We start from the raw sequence: 19,183 nt of genomic DNA, 5'->3' as shown, positions 1-19,183 counted from the left end.
TTTCTCCTTTTAGTAAAGGCGCAGTAGAATCTTCAGCGTAGTGTCGTCTGTTTTGCAGTGCTCACTTTCAGCAAATAAAATCCGTGTCGTGGTCCAGAAAGACAAGGTTTTCGTGCCCAAAATTCACGCGTGAAGGTGTGAAGATTGCAGTGGCGTGAAGTGGAATAGTGTGGCAGGTGTGCGTGAGGGTTTAGTGGGCAAAATAGCAGTGTAGATTGGATTTTATTGATTTTCTGGGGTTTGCGATTGCGATGCGGGACTTGGCTTCCAAGATGGCTGAACTGAAATTTGAGGCTCCTCTGGCTCAATTTGAGTTTGAGGACACTGACGAATGGGGTCCCCTGGAGTATCAATCCACCAATCTGACCAATATTCGCCCACATCTCACCAATCGCGACCTCGAGATGAATCTCAAGGAGAACGGGAATGTGCCATCTGAGACAATCTGCGCAGAGGAGGCTCCCACCCTTCCGGAAACCACCTCCACTGCCGTCAATCTCATCCTCAAGGAGAACGATAACTTCAATGAGGCTTTTTCGGGTAGCCTCGAAGATCTAGTCAACACATTTGACGAGAAAATCACTAAATGCTTCGGCAATTATGAGGAATCCGTCGCTAATCTTGCTCCAGTCCAGATCAGAAGTCAGGAGGACATCATGAATGAGTGCCAGTGAGTAACCATTCTATCCTCTTAATCCCATTCTGTGCAAAAGCAATCGAAAAAGGGAGGATTTAATTAAAATTCTTCCAAGTCTAAGGGGCATGTCATTCCGTTCCAAAGACCCTTTTGGCCGAATTATTTTACAATTTTTTTTTATTTTAAAAACATTAAGAATACATATGTTTCTAAAAACTACAGTGCTGTCTCGCTATATGCACAGTTTGGGTACTTTTTTTGACAGTTCTCTCTCTGAATATGCACAACTTTTTTTGAAATTTCCAACGGTTTTTTTCTTTCTTTTAATAAATTATCATTTTTTTATTGTTCTAGAATTTCCCGTGTTATTTTAAATATAATATGAGACAGAAAAAATGAAATTAAGAAAATTAAAAACAAGAAAAATTAGTTAACAAGAAAATTATTGTCTTTATTACTTTGTCAAAATGTAAACAAATTGATTTTGAATGCAACCGACACAAAAGCTGTGCATATAGAGAGTGTGCATATAGAGAGACAGCACTGTACTGCGATAGTAATTTTATTTAAATTAAGGAAAATTAATAATATGTTATGGCTTACCTAAGGAAGGTAAGGAAAATTTTAGATAAATCTTTATCCCAGGCTTCGTTGCCGTTCTGCTATGCACGTATATTGGGCGGAAAATCCTCTAGCTGGAGGAAAACTCACTCCTGAGAAAAGACACATTTTGTTCCCTTGATAAAATGACTTTTATCTAACACAGAAATAGATTGGTTGAAGACCAAATCGAAATTAAAGAACATAAGTTTAGGGCGCTCTCTATTATATAACCTCTTGAACCTCTTGTTGGGCGCCGGAACATTAGACGCGCCATAATAGTTTTAACTAGAAAAAAAACACCGTTTTAACGCCTCTAGCGTTGATCAAACAAACTTTTGATGTTTCAATAATTTGTCAGATTTTTTTTTTAATTTAAAATGACTAAAATCCAATTGGAATTTATTATTATTAACCATACCGAGATTCATTGTTTTGAGTTCATATCGTACTTAAGGGTAAGCCTGACGAAATTAATCAGGAATGTAAATTTTTAAAGGAGAAACATTTGTGATTCATTTTTGAGACGCAAATCAAGTAATAAGAAAAGTGTTATTACTTGAAATAAAATAATGAATTTTTGAGAGAAAATTCTGTGGTTCATAAGTCATTCAAATACGTAATTTCTGGATAACGTTATATTTTACGAACCTATGATATTCAGGAGATTATTTTTGTAAAGGATTCAAGTCGTCCCACGAATCCTTTTCATGGATTTGGAGGATATTTAGAAGTTTATGAAGCAAATCTAAAAAATGAAGGGATAGGGATATGCGAAGTTCCAGGAAAAATGTCCTTGAATCCTCTACACATCCTTGAGTTATCCTTTGATACCAACATCCTAGGATGTACCGTTATTAATTACAAACAACTCTTTTTCAAATATTTCGAAAAATTTCTTAAAGATCTTTTTCTTAAGATATCTCACAAGTTTCTTCGGGAGAAATGTTCAGGACATACCAAGGAACAAGAAACTACTCATTATTTTCCATCCCAAGAAAAAAGTTTCATTTTGTTGCACTGTGTAATTAGTGAGTTGTTAGAATACCTTAATCTTAACCTACTATCAACATGAAAACCCATTTATTGAAAAAAAAAAAAGAAACATATTTAGTGATATTTGACAGTATTTCTGCGATTCTCGAGGTTTTTCTCTATTTCTTAGATGAGATTTCATAATTTTTAGAAAAGCTTCTATCATTCTTTTGGATCCTGAAATTAATTCTGAAATTGTCTTGATTTCAGAAACGTTTCTGTTTCAGGTTTATATAAATTTTTCCGTATTCTTTGTATGCATTCCCGAGGTTTTAGAAACGTTTCTGTGTTCTTTAAATGCGTTTCCGTTGTTCTATAATAATTTCTGTGTTTCTTGAATGCGATTCCTAGTTCTAAAAACATTTCCGATTTTCTAGAAACAGTTCCGTGTTCCTTGAATACTTCTGTAAGTTTTGGAAACACTCCTGTTGTTGTTGGATGCGTTTTTGAGTTTTCAGAATAGTTTCTTTGTTTCTCGAATGCAAATTCATGGATCCGCTTTACAACTCTAAAAATATTTACTTGTTTTTAGAAATATTTCTGGGTTTTTTGAATATATTTCCATGTGTTTGGGGACGTTTCGGTGTTTTATGGATCCGTTTCGCGTTTCTAGAAATATTTCCGTGTTTTTTGTATGGATTCCCGAGGTATTAGAAACGTTTCTGTGTTCTTTAAATGCGTTTCCGTGTTAGTATAATAATTTCTGTGTTTCTTGAATGCTACTCCCAATTTTAAAAACATTTCTGGTTTTTTGGTTTCCGTGTTCCTTGAATACATTTCTGTATGTTTTGGAAACATTCTTATGTTTTATAGATACATTCCCACGTTCCTAGAATCGTTTCTGAACTTCTTGAATGATATTCCGCAATTTTAGAGCAATTTTTCTACATTCTTGGATGTGATTCCCAGTTCTAAAAACATTTACGTATTTGTAGAATTCCGTGTTGCTTAAATGCATTTTCGAAATTTTGGAAGCGTTTCTATATTTTTTGAATGCGTTTCCATGTTTCTAGAATAGAATCTGTGCTTTTTCTATGCAATTCTGCATTTCTAGAAAAATTTTTTTATTGTGTTTCTTGACCGCGCTTTCACGATATTAGAAACATTTTTTGTGTTTCGTGATACATTTCCGTATTTCGAGAATTTTGAGGGATTTCCGGGATTTCGCGTTCATAGGGTAGAGTCAGTACTTTTTCGCCAGTAAGCCCTTTTTCACCACCTAAATTAAAATCACATTTTAAGAAAATTATGAGTTCGTGGAACTAGGAAATGAGTGTTATTTCGTGACCTCTAGCCAAATGAATCAGAAAACCATATCAGATGCTCCACCGACTAGATTATTTGCAAGTTAATTAAAGAAATTGTCGACAAGATGAACAGTCACCAAAAAAAATATGGAGTTCTTAATAAACTTGTCAACGCTCAGACAAATTGTCTTGCATTATTTTATGTTTTTCAGTACAGTATTCGATATTTTTTCCCTGAAAGTCAATCTGTTATTAACTAAGCTTTTTTGTAATATTATTTTTAATAATGTTTTTCAAAAAAATAAAGAAATACGGATGTGGTGAAATAGGGCTTACTTTTTTCAGCTGTGTAAATACTTTTCGTCACTCATTTTTCCAAGCATTTTACAAGTGGCGCTCCTCGCGGAATTTAGTTGAAACAGGCGTAATTTTCAATTGATTTTTGTCGCAAATAAAAAATGTGCAAAAAATCATTCGAAATACTCTCATAATTGTCTAATATCGGTGTTGTTAACCCTCTAACGGGTAAGACCGCCTCCAGGCGGTCTTCACAAAAATCACATTTACAGCGACTATAAAGGTTTTATTTATTTAAAAGTGCTATAGTGTCCTCGGTAATAGTCTTATAAACATCTCTTGAAAGTTTGAACTTATTTTGACTCTTCGTTTTGTTGCTATTCCCAGTTTTGTGTGACAGGTCAGAGAAAAAGCAACAAAAAATATTTGTGCAAAAAAAACTCATTTCCAATTTCCATAAAAATACCGATGTAAAGTTATCTGACTAAAATAAATTTATTTTTTACTGAAAGATATGTCATTCTACTTTGTATATTTTATTTAAAAAATTTGAAAAAACTAAAAATGAGAATTTTAGAAGCAAAAAAAGTTTCAAAACATTTTATATATTCTCACCTAGCGCCTAAACTAAAAAAGATAATGAAGAATGGATGGTTTTTTCGACTTTATTGGATCATAATTATCCTAGAAAACATTGTTTTAGAACTTTTTTTCGCATATTAAAGAAAACACCGTTAGAGGGTTAAATAAGAAAAGTACTGTACCGTGTACTATTGGGAGTTTTCGAAAGCTGCTGTTTCTTAAAAATCACTTGAAAACAAGTGGCGAAAAAGTGCTTACAAAGTGGCGAAAAAGTATTTACAAGGTGGCGAAAAGTACTGAAACATGCATTGTTGAAGGAAATGTACTTTTTCAATCAGATACTCAACAGTTCCCGGAAAGTCTTCTGGTTCAATAGAGAGACAATGTTTCAAAGCACTTGTACACAAAATTTCATTTTATTTCGACAAAAAGTGTAAGAATTATAAGGGTGTCAAACCTTAAGGTGGCGAAAAGTACTTACTCTACCCTAGTAAGCGTTTCCATGTTTTTTTTTAATACATTTTCGCGTTCATAGAAAGATTTCTGTGTTTCATAAAAACGATTTCGAATTTTTAGAAATATTTCTGTATTTGAATGAAAATCTGCGTTATTAGAAGTCTTTTATTAATTCTAAGAGGTAATTTCGATTTTCTGAACGCTTATTGGCTAAAGGTTTAGTATTTTGATAATGAGTTACCCCTCATAGCAAGGTCTCTCAATCATTTATTTAAAATAATTTACAAATTGTGAGAGAAAAATATTTTTAAGAAAATCCGTACCCTATGCCCTCAATGAATGGCCCCTTTAGTTTTGCTGTTTTTTTTTGTGAATTTTGCGAAAATCGAGGATGTGGTGGACAATCACGGGAAACTTTGGGAACATCCTCCCGATCGACTGGAGTAAGTCCTTCTCGCGCCAGATGCAGTTACCGACGCTGAATCTAAATGAAAGGTCAGCAGAGAAGAGCGAAAGCGAGGTGAATGATTTGTGTTCAGAGGATGAGGCTGTGGCCAATGACTTGGATATGCATACACTCATCCTCAATGACCTGGCCAGTGAGACAGTGGAGCCGATTAAGACGGCTGAAGAGGTGATTAAGGAGATTGTGGATATAATGGATGAGGTGTCGTCAATTGAGGAGGAAGAGGCACCAACAGAAAGCACCAGACTGGAGAAGACCAAAGAAATATTCGGTGAGATCTTCTATGAGGACAAACTGAAGACGCTCACAATCTCACAGCTCAATGATCTCTACATGGAAATGGAGGTGCTGTTCCGGGAATACTCAGAGACCCTGATTGCCGAACTGGCGGCCAGGGATGAATTGGAATTTGAGAAGGAGCTCAAGAACTCATTCATCTCGCTCCTCTTGGCTGTCCAGAATCGACGTCGACAGTATCACACTGAGAGAAAGCGCGACAAGAATCGACAAGGTAAAATGCCACGAATGAATGAATTGAAGAAGATTTTTACACTGGGAATTTGTTCTTTTTTTTAAACTTTTCAGACGCTGAACCCAAGTACCTCACAACGGTTATTCCATATCACATGGAAGATGGACCGCCACCTCATCACATTCTCCAGATTCTCATCAAGAGTAAGTCACTCTTTTTTCTGCATTTTTTTTGTTTTGTGATTTGTGTCACCAAAGAACAATGGCAAGAGTCTGAGTGGGTTCTAATTCACACGCAAGTGGAGACAGTGTCAAAAATTATGGAAACACTTTACAGATTTATCCTTAAATGAATATTTTTTTAGGAATTTTAACGATGATTATTTTATTTTGAATAAAAAAGCCATCGTAAAAAATCTTTAGATTCTCGAGATTTTTCAATCTTTTTTTTTATTTTTTGACTACAGCGCCTCTAGCGGTGATAATACAAACTTTTCTTGTTCTAGATAATTGTCGGTCATTCAAAGACCTTTAACTTTTTCTTAAGGAAGAATTAAATCGGTTCAGTAGTATTCGAGCTATGGCCACTTAAATGTCAAAAAACAAAAAAAACGAATTTGCCTACTTTACAGGCGCTGTCCCATACAAAAGGCAAAATAATAAACATTTTCTTAAAATATTAGAATTAATTGACAAAAACAGCATAAGATTTTGATGATCAAAGATGCTTTCTTATAAAAAGAGTTGCAAAACGTCCCAGGCTTTGCGAAGTACTCGAACTATACCTTTGAGATGCTATATCTCAAAAGTACTTTCGCATCATTTACCGTTACCGGTTCGCAACCGATTTAAACCGATTCATAAATCACTCAAAAGGTCTCCTAAAATAGCTTATGGAGTAATAGAATTGATTTTCTGACGAAAATTAACTCATCCGTTCATCGCCGGTTCACAACCGATTGGAACCGATTTATAAATCACTAAAAAAATCCCTAAAAATAATTTCAAGGGTAATAACATTAATTTTCGGACCAAAATTACTTATCGGTTCATTACCGTTTCAGAACCGCTTAACAACCGATTGGAACAGATTTATAAATTACTCAAAATACTGCCCAAAATACACCTATAAAGGAATATATTTGAATTTCAAATAAAAATTAGATATTGGTCAGGAACCGGTTCATAACCGATTCAGAACCGTTTGGAAAATATTTATAAATCACTAAAACAAAATCCCCAAAAATAGTTTCAAAGCTAATAAGATTAATTTTCGGACGAAAAATACTTGTCGTTTCATAATTGGTTCATTACCGGTTCACAACCGATTGGAACAGATTTATAAATTACTCAAAATACTGCCCAAAATACACCTATAAAGGAATATATTTGAATTTCAAATAAAAATTAGATATTGGTCATTACCGGTTCAGAATCGTTTGGAACCGGTTTATAAATAACGAAAAAATCCCCAAAAATAATTTCAAAGGTAATAAGATTAATTTTCCGACCGATTAATTGTAGACCGGTTCAGAACCGGTTTACAACAGATTGGAATCGATTTATAAATCACTCGAAACATTGCCTAAAATACACCTCAGGAGGAATGTAATTGAATTTCGAATAAAAATTAGTTACCGGTTCATTATCGGTTCAGAACCGATTGAAACCGGTTTAGTTTTATCGTAAATGCCAAGACCTTTACAACATGCCAAAATATGATACCATTTGATTGATAAATGCTGTCTCTAGAGCCCTTTTTAACTTTTGACCTTGAAAACCCGTTATTAGGAATGCAGCCTGGGTAATCTCTATAACTCATTTTATTCTTAAGAAATAGTAAAGGTATTGTAAATAATGTAAGAATTAAGCTACAAATGCATTATTCTGAATGATCCCAAACAGAAGTAGATTTTGATTCTCCAATAGTGTCTTGGATAAAAGGTAAATGGAACTATTTGCACAAAAAGTCGTTGATGTTCGAAGAATTCAAATTCAATTTCGAATTTTCATACTAAATTTTTGAGCAAGGTGGAGAAAATTTATCAAATATCACACTAAAAAGCTGGCAAAAGAGTTACTCAGTGATTATGGAGTGATTAAGTAATGGGACAAGAACAGCAAGCGTCGTTGTTCAGTTTTTTTCCTCACAACAATGTGAAGACCGTCACATTTTAACACTTGAGCACTTCGAAATTCGAACAGGATGTAACTTCCGTCACCTTGCGAAAGTATTAAGAAGTAAGAAAGTCTCTTTTTTGGATCTTCAGATAGATTTTCGAATTTTTCAAGATCTACGTCTGTACGGAAAGAATATTTCATTTCTTCCAGATATCTGGTATGTGTCTCGACTAATTTGCTTTTTTGTATTATCTTAATGATAAGCTGATGCCAAAATTGACGCTAAATATTTCAATAGAAGTGTGCTCCGTATTCTGTTAATACATTCAGACAAAATGTTAAATGTCTCAGTAAATCAGTTGATGTCCAGGGAAAATAATTGGTTGGTGTCTCGGCTTAAAACCTAAGTTCAGACTTTACTGAAATTTTGCTTTAATTCATTCTGTCAATCCATAAAATGCATTCAAGCTGCGGTGTTATCTTCTCATTGATTTTGCCAAAGAAAAAAAAAACTTTAAGAAAACAGAGAAAAGAGGGTGAAATTGTGGCAAATTCAACAAAGTGCCCACTTCCTGCACGAGATCTTCTTGTTCCAACAGCAAATTCAATTTCAAAATGCTTATCATAAATGTTCCACATGAGCAGAAGAAACACTTGTTTCATGCTGCAAGAAAAAAAAATCATCACGAAATTGCAAATTCTTTTGCACAAAAAGTAAAACATTAGTTATTGTTTCATTTTGCACTTTTAGCGTCATAACACTTTCTCTAAATCATCCGTCCAGTGTTAATTGATAAATGCAAACGAGGGCAATTTAGATGGTAAAATGAAAATTCCTGCTGTGGCAGCTAAATATTTTTATTGAACTAAATTATCTCGTCTCCCTCTTTGTGCGCTTGTAAATCAATAAAATCATGGAGTTAAACATCATTCAAATAAAAATCACTTTTAACCAGACTCAGAGGGTCATTACACAATCTACATTTGCTTAAGAAACATTTACATAAGATGCATATTAATTGAATAGTGAATTTCCCAAAGGACAAATATTTAACTTGGTAAATATTACCATTGAACAAACAGAAGAAAATCACAGATTAATATTCACTTAGCACTAAATTTCTCTTCTCGGACACAAAGACCGTGTTGTAAATTATGAAACAAATTTCATATTTTCGGTAAATGCCGATAATAATGATTATGAAGATAATTGAAATACAAAATATTGCGCCAATTATCTAAGATTTTCCATGCTTGTTTTTCGATGTTCTAGAACTCGTTCCAAATTAATAACAACATGAATTTTATGCCAAAGTGATGACGAAATTGCAAGATAGTAGAATATTCAGTAAAGAGGCATTTACATAATTTTGTCCTGGAGGTCGGAAAGGGCGCTAAGGTGGCGATGGACGAATTGGAAAGTGAAATAATTTTAAAGATCGTAATTTAAATGGTTTGTGGAGACAAATTGTATCACGGTGAGGTCAGTTCCATTTTTAAAACAGGAGAAAAAATCTCATTTTTAAAGCTGCTCCACTTCCCTCTATGACTTAGGGTAAATTAAATACAAGAAAAGTAAGTTAGTCGAGACACATGCCAGATATAGCTCAAATGCGTTTGTCTCGAAATTCAAGGTTTTTCTTACATCATGGACAACAACTATATATTTTCTCTCTATCAAATGAAAAGGAATAAATAAGGAAAGAATACAAAGTAATACAGGGTTTAAGAAACGTTTAAGTTTTAGGGTACGTGTCTTGGCTAACTATTAAAATTTTAATTAATATTTTTTGACTTACAATTTTCTTCTTTTCTCATATTTTGACGCTTTATTGAATATAACACATTGATCGTTACAACGGGTTATGATTTTGATTGTAAACTTCTTTTGCATCCATAAAAAAGTGAAACAGAGTCTTTTTTTTTTATTAAAGTGATCATAGCTCTAACCATGCTGAATCGATTTATTCTTCAGAGAAAAAAGTTAAAGTTTCAAATCAACTCAAAGGTTTCAGTGATATTTCACACTAATCTTGACAGTTAAATATACTAATCTTGACAGTTCTTGAAATCAATAATTCTGGAAACTGACAACCAGAGAATGAATTTTTAAAGAAACGTTTAAATTTTAGGGTATGTGTCTCGGCTAATTTAAATTTTTTTTTTAAATATTTCTTTAGCTTACAGATATTTTTTATGTATTGTGTATTTTTAAAAATATATTGACTAAAACAGATTAATTGTTACAACTGGTTATTATTTTGATTGCAATTTGTTTCGCGCCTGTAATTTAGATTAAACGGTATTTTGCATTTTTCGTGGTCAATAATGTGAATCGATTTTAGTCTTGATAGAGAAAAAAAAAACGAGATGGCAAAGCGTCCCAGCTTTGCTGAATGCTCGAACTCACAAGATAGAGCTCCCTGTCAATTAGTTTTTCGCATGGTCTTTTAGTGCTTACTGGAGGGGAATTCTGTAATGTTCTGGCAATGCGATATGACAAATTGGGTTCGAATCTTAGGAAAGCTTTTACGAAAATGCGATTCTTTAGAAGTGACATTGCCATTTCAGCTCACGTGGAATTGTTCAGAAGTCACATATTTGAGATTTCTGGCAATTCAAATGACTATGAATTTTGTTAAACAAATCAACCAAGACGTACTGTGTTTTCATAAAATCATCAAGTAAAAGGATTTCATTAAAAATTCAATGAATTGCATTTTCGAACACATATGATATGACAAAAAAAGCTCGAATGGCATTGTCAGGTTGACCCGAGTGAGTCCGACAGCCTTACATAAAATAGAAGAAGAAGAGTACGACAGTCTTAGATAAAATAGAAGAAGAAGAAGACATAATGCCACGAAAATTACAGAATTTCCCTACTGGTCTAATAGAGATCAAATTAATTCATAAATCACAAAAGCATTCGAAAATTTAAAAAAAAAAATGGTACTTAACCGATTCATTACCGATGAAGACCTCTAGGGTGGAGTCTACACTTATGGATGCTATACACTTATAGACAAGTTGCAAAAATCTTAAGTTATTATATCGAAAAATCAAAATATTGTTAATTACATCATAAACTAATAATTTTATGACTTTTCGAAATCTGTTTTACGTAAGAACTTAAGATTTTTGCATGCTGTCCATAAGTGTATAACGTCCACAAGTGTAGACTTCACCCTACAACCGGGTTCAGAATTTCAATACCTTTCCAAAAAATCCAAATTTAACCAAATCGATTGTAAAATGAGCCCTCCAGAGTGACCTTTAATCTTCAATATTTCAAAATGGCGAATTTTGCGGTTATAGGTATATTTGGACGAAGTGTTCGCCTGGATTAACCTCTCTAAAACATATCGGAAAATCATTGAAAAAACTTGCGCCAATTTTGAAAAAACCGGCAAAACATGGTTTTGGAGAGGCTGAAGAGGGGTGAAAAAAATATCTGGAGATATTGTTTTTTTTTTATTGGGGTTCATCGAAGACCAGTGGCTGATATCTTTTACTGTTTAAGCTCCAGAACGGTGACAAGTTGAAAAAAAAACGACGATCATATGACTGTTTTATCTTTGAGTTCGAGCAGTAAAAATGAAGGACTTGAAATGAACTATTCATAGCACTCACAGTCGAAATTTCCCCATTAACTCTTTCGCGTCCATAGGGTCATATATGACCCGGGGAAAAAAGTTTCTTTTTGGCTATTTACATTAATTGAAATCTAACTGGAGTCTTGAGAAAATGAGCCAAGAATCTTACATCCTTCTATTATGATGTCGTGCACGAACAGATAGATTTCAATTAATGTAAATACCCAAAAAAAACTTTTTTCCCCGAGTCATGACATTACCCTATGGACGCGAAAGAGTTAAAAAGGCATTCGAAGATCGATTTCGGAAGGTAGACTAAAGTGTCAACATGGTTCATAATGCTCATGTTACCATTAATAAATTCTTTTATAGTTATTGAGCAACTCTTTCGATAGCTCTTTATCTTACTCGAAAAATTGTTATATAAATTCGAAATTGTAATTGAATTTTTCGAACATGAACGACATTTTTTGCAAATACACTTTCCGTACAGAAGTAGATCTTGAAAAATTCGAAAATCTATTTGAAGAGCCAAAAAAGAGACTTTCTTACTTCTTAATACTTTCGCAAGGTGGATGAGGTATGTCCTGTTCGAATTTCGAAGTGCTCAAGTGTCAAAATGTGACGGTCTTCACATTGTTGTGAGGAAAAAAGTAGAACAACGACGCTTGCTGTTCTTGTCCCATTATTTAATCACTCCATAATCACTGAGTAACCCTTTTGCCAGCTTTTTAGTGTGATATTTGATAAATTTTCCCCATCTTGTTCGAAAATTTAGTATGAAAATTCGAAATTGAATTTGAATTCTTCGAACATCAACGACTTTTTGTGCAAATAGAGTTCCATTTACCTTTCATCCAAGACACTATTGGAGAATCAAAATCTACTTGTGATTAGGCTCACAAAGTACTTTTAACTTTTAGCCGAGACACTTTTGGAGAATCAATCAATGTTTTTTTTTTTTAATAACGAGGATCAATGTCGAGTTTTACACTGTTTTCTTTTATTTGGTAAGGGATTTTTCTGGAAGGTCTGTTTTTTTGATAACTGAAGAAATGAACACGGATTTGACCTTTGACTCCTTCTCCTTCATTTTCTCATAAAACCTCAAAGGTCAAAGGTCAAATCCGTGTTCATTTCTTCAGTTATCCAATCTATTGACCGTAAATCATATTACAGTCTGTTTTTTTTTGGATCATGGTATAGAATATCCGGTATATAATCCAAGTGTCCTGTTGGCGAATTCTGTAACAGTATGACAAAGTCATATGACAAATTCATTTTTTTATGTGTTAAATTCAGAAGATCTAATCAGAAATTTGATTAATATCAGTCAAAAGAGCTTTATAGAACTTCTTGCAATGTTCATTTGATATATGATATTGTCGTATGACATTGTCATATCGTTACAGAATCGCCCTACTGGGTTCGAATTCCCTTTTGGTTACCTAAAAATTTCATCTGTTTTTTTTTCCAATAGACAATTAATTGTAGTCTTTAAAGCAAATCGAGCACTGTTTTTTTTTTTGCATATTCTTGGCATTTTCGTAAACAATCAATGGCCTTGACAAAAAAAAAGAAATTTTCTTCGGGAAAATTGCGGCGGAATTGCCGTGAAAAGGGCACAACAAAGAATTCTTTGTGTGAAGTAGCGTGAAATACACCACAAAATGTATAATATCTTGTGGGATTTTTATGATTATTTATAATGTGAATTGCGAGCCAGGTACAAAAAAAAAGAACTGTCTCGCGTGTTACTCTACAGTTAACCACCACACCTCAATTTGAGAGACTTTTCAATGGGAAAGAACATAGAGAATTTCAGTGAAAATTGATTTCACAAAATGGACTATTTGGTGCATCAGTCTGCTGGCCATTGTTTCGCTCTTTTGCAGCTTTTTTTTTGGTGGATTTTATAGAGTTTTCTTTTGCAAATTGCTTTTTATTGTGTCTTTTGCAGTTCTCAAGGCAATAAATGAAGACAGTCCAACGGTTCCCACTCTCCTAACAGACTACATACTCAAAGTGCTGTGTCCGACATAGACAGTGGCTCAGCGTGTGGCATGGACGAAGAGCCGGAAAGTGGGGGTGGATGTGCTGATGAATGAATCACAATTGTGCTATAATTTTATTTTAGAAGTGACTTAGAGTGCAAAAATGCGGCAAATTTCGAAGAATCTCGGTGACTATATTCCCATCTAAACTATCTTTTCCTAGTCACAAATTTATTGCTAATAGAATTTAAGGGGAAATCAATCAATTTTTGTCCCAATTGACTAACAATTGATTGAATTATTTCACAGATTCTGGTAATTTTTATTGGAACAATCAATGCTTTATTTTAGAAAGTGCAAAGATCATTTGCACTTTCCAATTACAGTCTTCAAGATTGCTTCTTTTATGGAAATTTTTAATGTAGGAACTGCTAAAAATGGACAAAGTTATGGTTATGGGGTTTTGTTTGACATAACCTCAATTTAACATAACCTAAAGATGGTTGGTTTATTTCTGTGGATTTTGGTAAGGAACAATTAACAATTTTTAACAACTAAATGAATGTAGGAATTCTACATTCATTTAAATTTTTCTATATGCTGCAAATATTGGTTAAATCTAACCTAACCTCACATTTAATAATAGTAATTTAGTAATCTTTTTCCAAGCGAACGCAATGCTCTACACTTTAGGAACAATAAGCTAGAAAGTACCATTTTGCTTCTTGGTGTTCGATGGATGAGTTTGTAAAAGATATCACTTTTAAGGTTATGTTTTCTCATAACCTAAAAATCCAAATTTATAGCTCGTTTCTTCAAAATGAAAGTGAAACAGAATTTTCTTTGTGTCTGCAATCGTAGCGAACGCCGTGTTATAAACGGTGTTTGATGGATGAGTTTCTAAATATATTGCTTTTAAAGTTATATTGTGACATAACCTAAAAATCTCAAATTCTACAGTAGAGTTCCTCAAATTTGAACTCCTCAAATTTGAACGACAGTTGAGTTCAAAATGTAAAATTTGAGGTTATGTAAAGAAAGTTTTGCGTAAAGTCTGAATTAGAACCATTTTTCTCTTTTGTTTCCTCAATATTATCGTATTATATTAACTTCCTCAATAAATTCCATTTCTTTAACAATAAATTGCATTGATATATTCCCTAAAGTTATCTTTCTAAATTTAGGGAAAGTGCATTTCACATGAATTCCGTTACGTTTTTGAAAATATCGTTCAAATTTGGGGAGTGAGAAATGTCATCTGCACCCCCCAGATGTTCAAATTTGAGGAACTCTACTGTACTTCGTTTCTTCAAAATGAAGGTGTTCCACCTAAATTTTCTTTGTATGTGCAATTGTAAAAGATACTTCTTTTAAGATTATGTTTTGACAAAACCTAAAAATTCCAATTTATAGTTCGTTTCTTCAAAATGAAAGTGTTCCAACTGCATTTTCTTTGTACAGTAGACTCTCGCTAATTCGGCTCCTTTAACATCGGGCTACTTTTTAATTCGGACGACAGTTAAATTCGAAAAAAGGTTTGTTGACATTTTTCAAATTCGATTATGAATATCGAATGAAGAAAATTTGATCAAATTTGCCATGTTTTGTCTCAGTTGTAATGCGATTTTGCATTATTGACGGGCTTTCATAAAATTTACAATTAATATGAGTATGTAAACTTAATATGAGTATACAGATAAACAAAAGATCGTTGCATTTCAAACAATATGATGCCTGAAATTCTCTCTAATTTGGTTGACATTTCGGTCCCAAATGCCCGAATTTGAGAGATTCTACTGTATGTGCAATCGTAACAAACGACGCGTCATGACCGTGTTCGATAGATGAGTTTGTAAAAGATATTACTTTTAAGGTTATGTTGTAACATAACCTAAAAATCCCAAATTCTAGTTTGTTTCTTCAAAATGAACGTGTTCCAACTGAATTTTCTTTGTAGGTGCAATTGTAAAAGATATTTCCTTTAAGGTTATGTTTTGACATAACCTAAAAATCCCAATTTATAGTTCGTTTCTTCAAAATGAAAGCGTTCTAAGTGAATTTCCTTTGTATGTGAAAGAAATCGTAGCAAACGACGATGCATTTAAAACAAATGAACTGGATTCTCTAATTTGGCAAAGAATTTCTCCTAAAATTTCAGGTTATATAAGACTTAACCTCAAAAAGAATATTCTAACCTTAAAAATAAAGTTATAAATGAAACTTTTCAAGCCCAATGAGCACTTTGTGTGAATTTTTGGTGAAGATTCAGCTTATAAAGGTGTTTTTGAGGAAAATCTCTCACACATTATTGCTGAGAAAATTAAACAGAAAATATAGGAAGCATTTGGCAATAAGCAAGCTGTTTTAATAAAATGTTTGCTTTGTATTTTAAGGTTAGAATTCGCTTCGAGTTAATTTAAAAAAAAATTAAAATCAGTTTTTTCACAGTGGATCAATTAACTCTTTCGTCTCCTTTGGGACTCTGGGTACCCATGGAAAAAATAATTTTTTTGGACTATTTAGAATCGATAAAAATCCGATTCTTCTGGATAAGTACAAACTATAAGGATGTCCAAATCTAGGATATTTTTTGCAGGATGCCAATCAACTCCTGAGCTAACATATTTTTGGTCAAAAATCTTGAATTTTCGATTTTCTGCTTCCTTGAAGATATTGTGACTTTTTTGATATTTCTAGACCCGAATAAGGAAAAACCTCTCGGGGCCAATAAGTATGATAACTAACAATTACAGATTGCATAAATTTGAAAAACAATTCTTTCTTAAATTTTCAAAAAACTTGTTCAAACTTGATGGGAATTCTCGTCCGCAAAAATCTAGAGGTCAAATGTGAGGTTATCCCGCCAATGGCCGCCATTTGCTTTTTGAGACCAACCTTGTAAGAAAATTCCAAAAATAATAATTATTCGTTTTGGATTCACGATTTTGATCACTTTTTAGAGCAATATTTTAAGCAAGTGCATCGAATCCAACATCTATTACCAAATGTACTAAGTGTCGTCAAATTTTCATCAGGCCAAAAATACCTATTTGGGTAAATAATTTGTGTATTGAATATTTAATTGCACTTGTGGAATACATAAAATTTGTATTTAGTCAATTAATATTTCATTTTATATTATTTTTGTATAAAAATGAGGCATGGCGAGAAGTGGTAATATTCTGGAATTGATTTTACCACCTGTCGCCATATCTTTTCAATAGGCGACGCTAACTTCACTTCGTACATTCTCAGTTGTCAAATCTGCATTGTTTACTTTCTGCAAAAGCCCCATAATTTGATTTCTCAAATAAAAGTGAAGAAAAATAATTTAAAGAGAGTAATAATAAAGTGATCACAAGGAAAAAGAAATGGTGAATGTATTCTTTTCATAGCATTGCCTAAAATAACCGAGTGTGGTTCTTTTCAAGTGGGTGGCGAGAAGTGGTTACAAATTTTACAAAACTGGCGAAAAGTGGTAAAAAGTGGCGACGAAATAGTTATTTTTGCATTATTTATAAAAATCAGTTTTTTAAGTAGTCCAGCGTTATGTTCTAGGATTATTGTTTTCACGTATAGAGCCAATACATCTAAGTAACTTTGTGTCAAATTTGACTTATCTTGTAACAAGGATTCAAAAGTTATGATTAAATGAATTTAATTTTTTCCTAAACATGGCGATAGCCGGTTATTCCACCCTAATGGTTAAAATGTTGAGAAAGAGTCGAGAAAATGTGGTGAATAATACTGCAGCGCCACGAAATTGATGCCCACTAAAAAGAGATTCTCATGGTAACCACCACGTTTTGAATAATTTAAGAGGTCGCCACCGTCAGGCCTCTAGAACCCCGAACTTTTTTGTTTCTGGGCCGAAAATCGGAGAGCTCTCTCTAAAAACATTGCAACATAACCTCAATGGAATGGACATTCAATAGAAAAATTCCAGAATTTGAGGTTAGAAATAACATAACCTCAATATAATCTTCCATCGAAACTACAAAATTCCAGCACAAATATCATGATCTTCAAGAGCACTTGGTGTTCCCAATAAAAGTCACTCGAGTCTGCAATAAAAGTGCTTGATTGTTTATATTGCTATATAGTTTTATTTTATCAAATAGCATTTAGATCTCTCTTTTATTGAAATTGTCTCTCTAATCGGGGCATGAAAATTAAGTCTCGAGAATGGGAAAATCAATAGTCACCTTATTAACTCTTGCTGCAATTTTTACTACAATTTCTTTTTTTTTTTTTTTGCACTCTAGAATGAAAGTGAAAAAGCAATTGCGAAAAGTGGGAAGAGATGCTTAAAAGAAAATTGGCTTGAAATCATCCCGTGTTTTTTGTAGAGGAAACAAAAAGAGATTTTTGAGAACAAAAAAAAAAGATGCTAAAATAGGGAGCTAATTTAAATGGAAAAAAAAAATGTAAAATGCTGTTCTACTTAGAAGAATTTCTAATGAAAAAAAATTCATCCCTCTTTCATGTTGTATTCCTCTCGATATTTATTAGTCACTGAAGGAGGTTGCAAAAAAAAAAGTGAAAATTTTCCCTCTAGATGTGTAGCAAAGAAAACTCACACCCATAAATAATTCTTACATGTATATTATGTAATTGTAACATATGAAAAACAAACTATGTACTTGTACAAGCTTCGGAGCACTTTTACATGATGAAGAGAAAAAAAAAATTGATGAAGAGAGGCGGACAAGAAAAAAAATGTGAGACATTTAAACGTGATTCTAATGCAGTAAAAAAAAAAGAACTTTTTAACTCTTAATAAGAGCTTCTTATTTCATTCTATATCAACTCTATATATATTATATATACGAGAGAGTTTTATTATATATTTTTATATTCTTTGTTGCAATTTTTTTTTTGATTTTTTTTTTATTTGACTCCTTGTTTTATTTACTCACAACTATGATATTTAATTAAAAATTTTATTGAAAGAATATTTCTTCTAATGGCTCCAGCACACCTTTTAGAACAGGAAAATTTCATGAAGTCGAAATTCGAAACCCTTTCTTTCTCACATGTTTTGTATAATGACTGTCTCATTTTTTCGCATACTAAATTCGATTGAGCTAAATTGAATTTGGAGTGATTTTTAAGAGAAGAAGAAGAGTACGAGAGAATGAGAAAAACATATGCAAAACATGTGAGAAAGAAAGGGATCCGAAATTCGACTTCATGAAATTTTCTTGATCTAAAAGGTGTGCCCGAGCCTTAAAAAACAAATTAGTCAAAGTTTTATTTTTATTTTGCGTCGAGCGCTAACTCGAAATAAATGTGTAATTTCGTGTTTTAATCAACTAGTAACTAAAAGGAAAAAACATGATTAAATTAAGATATTTTAAAAAAAAAGTAGAAGGGAGAATCTCGCTGGAGAGAAATGAATGGAGGATTTTCTGTAAAATTCTTTGTAATGTTGCAAGTGAATAACGAATAAAAAGCTTTGAAAGTATTGCCATAGTAAAAAGGAAAGCTAAACAATGCGTTTCATTCAAATTCTTTTTACTACATCCGCCTTTGCAGAGCCGACAATTCTGGTAAGTTCAATGGTTGGAGTGATGACATAAAAAATTATAATCACATAATTTTTTTATGTACAAAAAAAAGTTGAATAAATTAAGTCATAATTGGTCAGAAAAATATGTTTATGTTGATAAATTTGAATT

General features: G+C 32.9%; 1 protein-coding gene across 2 annotated transcripts; it reads left to right on the top strand.

Moving 5' to 3' along the window:
- Positions 1–12: 12 nt before the first annotated feature.
- LOC129803668 (fasciculation and elongation protein zeta-2) lies at positions 13–18,969 on the top strand. Of its 2 annotated transcripts, XR_008751881.1 has the most exons (5): positions 13–670; positions 5,245–5,831; positions 5,906–5,995; positions 13,469–13,690; positions 17,768–18,969. XR_008751881.1 is itself a non-coding variant. In XM_055850390.1 (4 exons), the coding sequence occupies exons 1-4, from the start codon at positions 252–254 to the stop codon at positions 13,549–13,551; spliced, it is 1,179 nt and encodes a 392-aa protein (XP_055706365.1). In that variant the 5' UTR covers positions 14–251; the 3' UTR covers positions 13,552–18,969. The 2 variants fall into 2 exon arrangements, 1 of the variants encoding a protein (XP_055706365.1); XM_055850390.1 differs by having other exon boundaries at positions 14–670; positions 13,469–18,969.
- The last annotated feature ends 214 nt before the right edge of the window (positions 18,970–19,183 follow it).

This window comes from Phlebotomus papatasi, chromosome 2, assembly GCF_024763615.1.
Source record: "Phlebotomus papatasi isolate M1 chromosome 2, Ppap_2.1, whole genome shotgun sequence".
In the NCBI taxonomy this organism is placed as follows: Eukaryota; Metazoa; Arthropoda; class Insecta; order Diptera; family Psychodidae; genus Phlebotomus; species Phlebotomus papatasi.
This window is presented reverse-complemented; position numbering and strand designations above follow the sequence as displayed.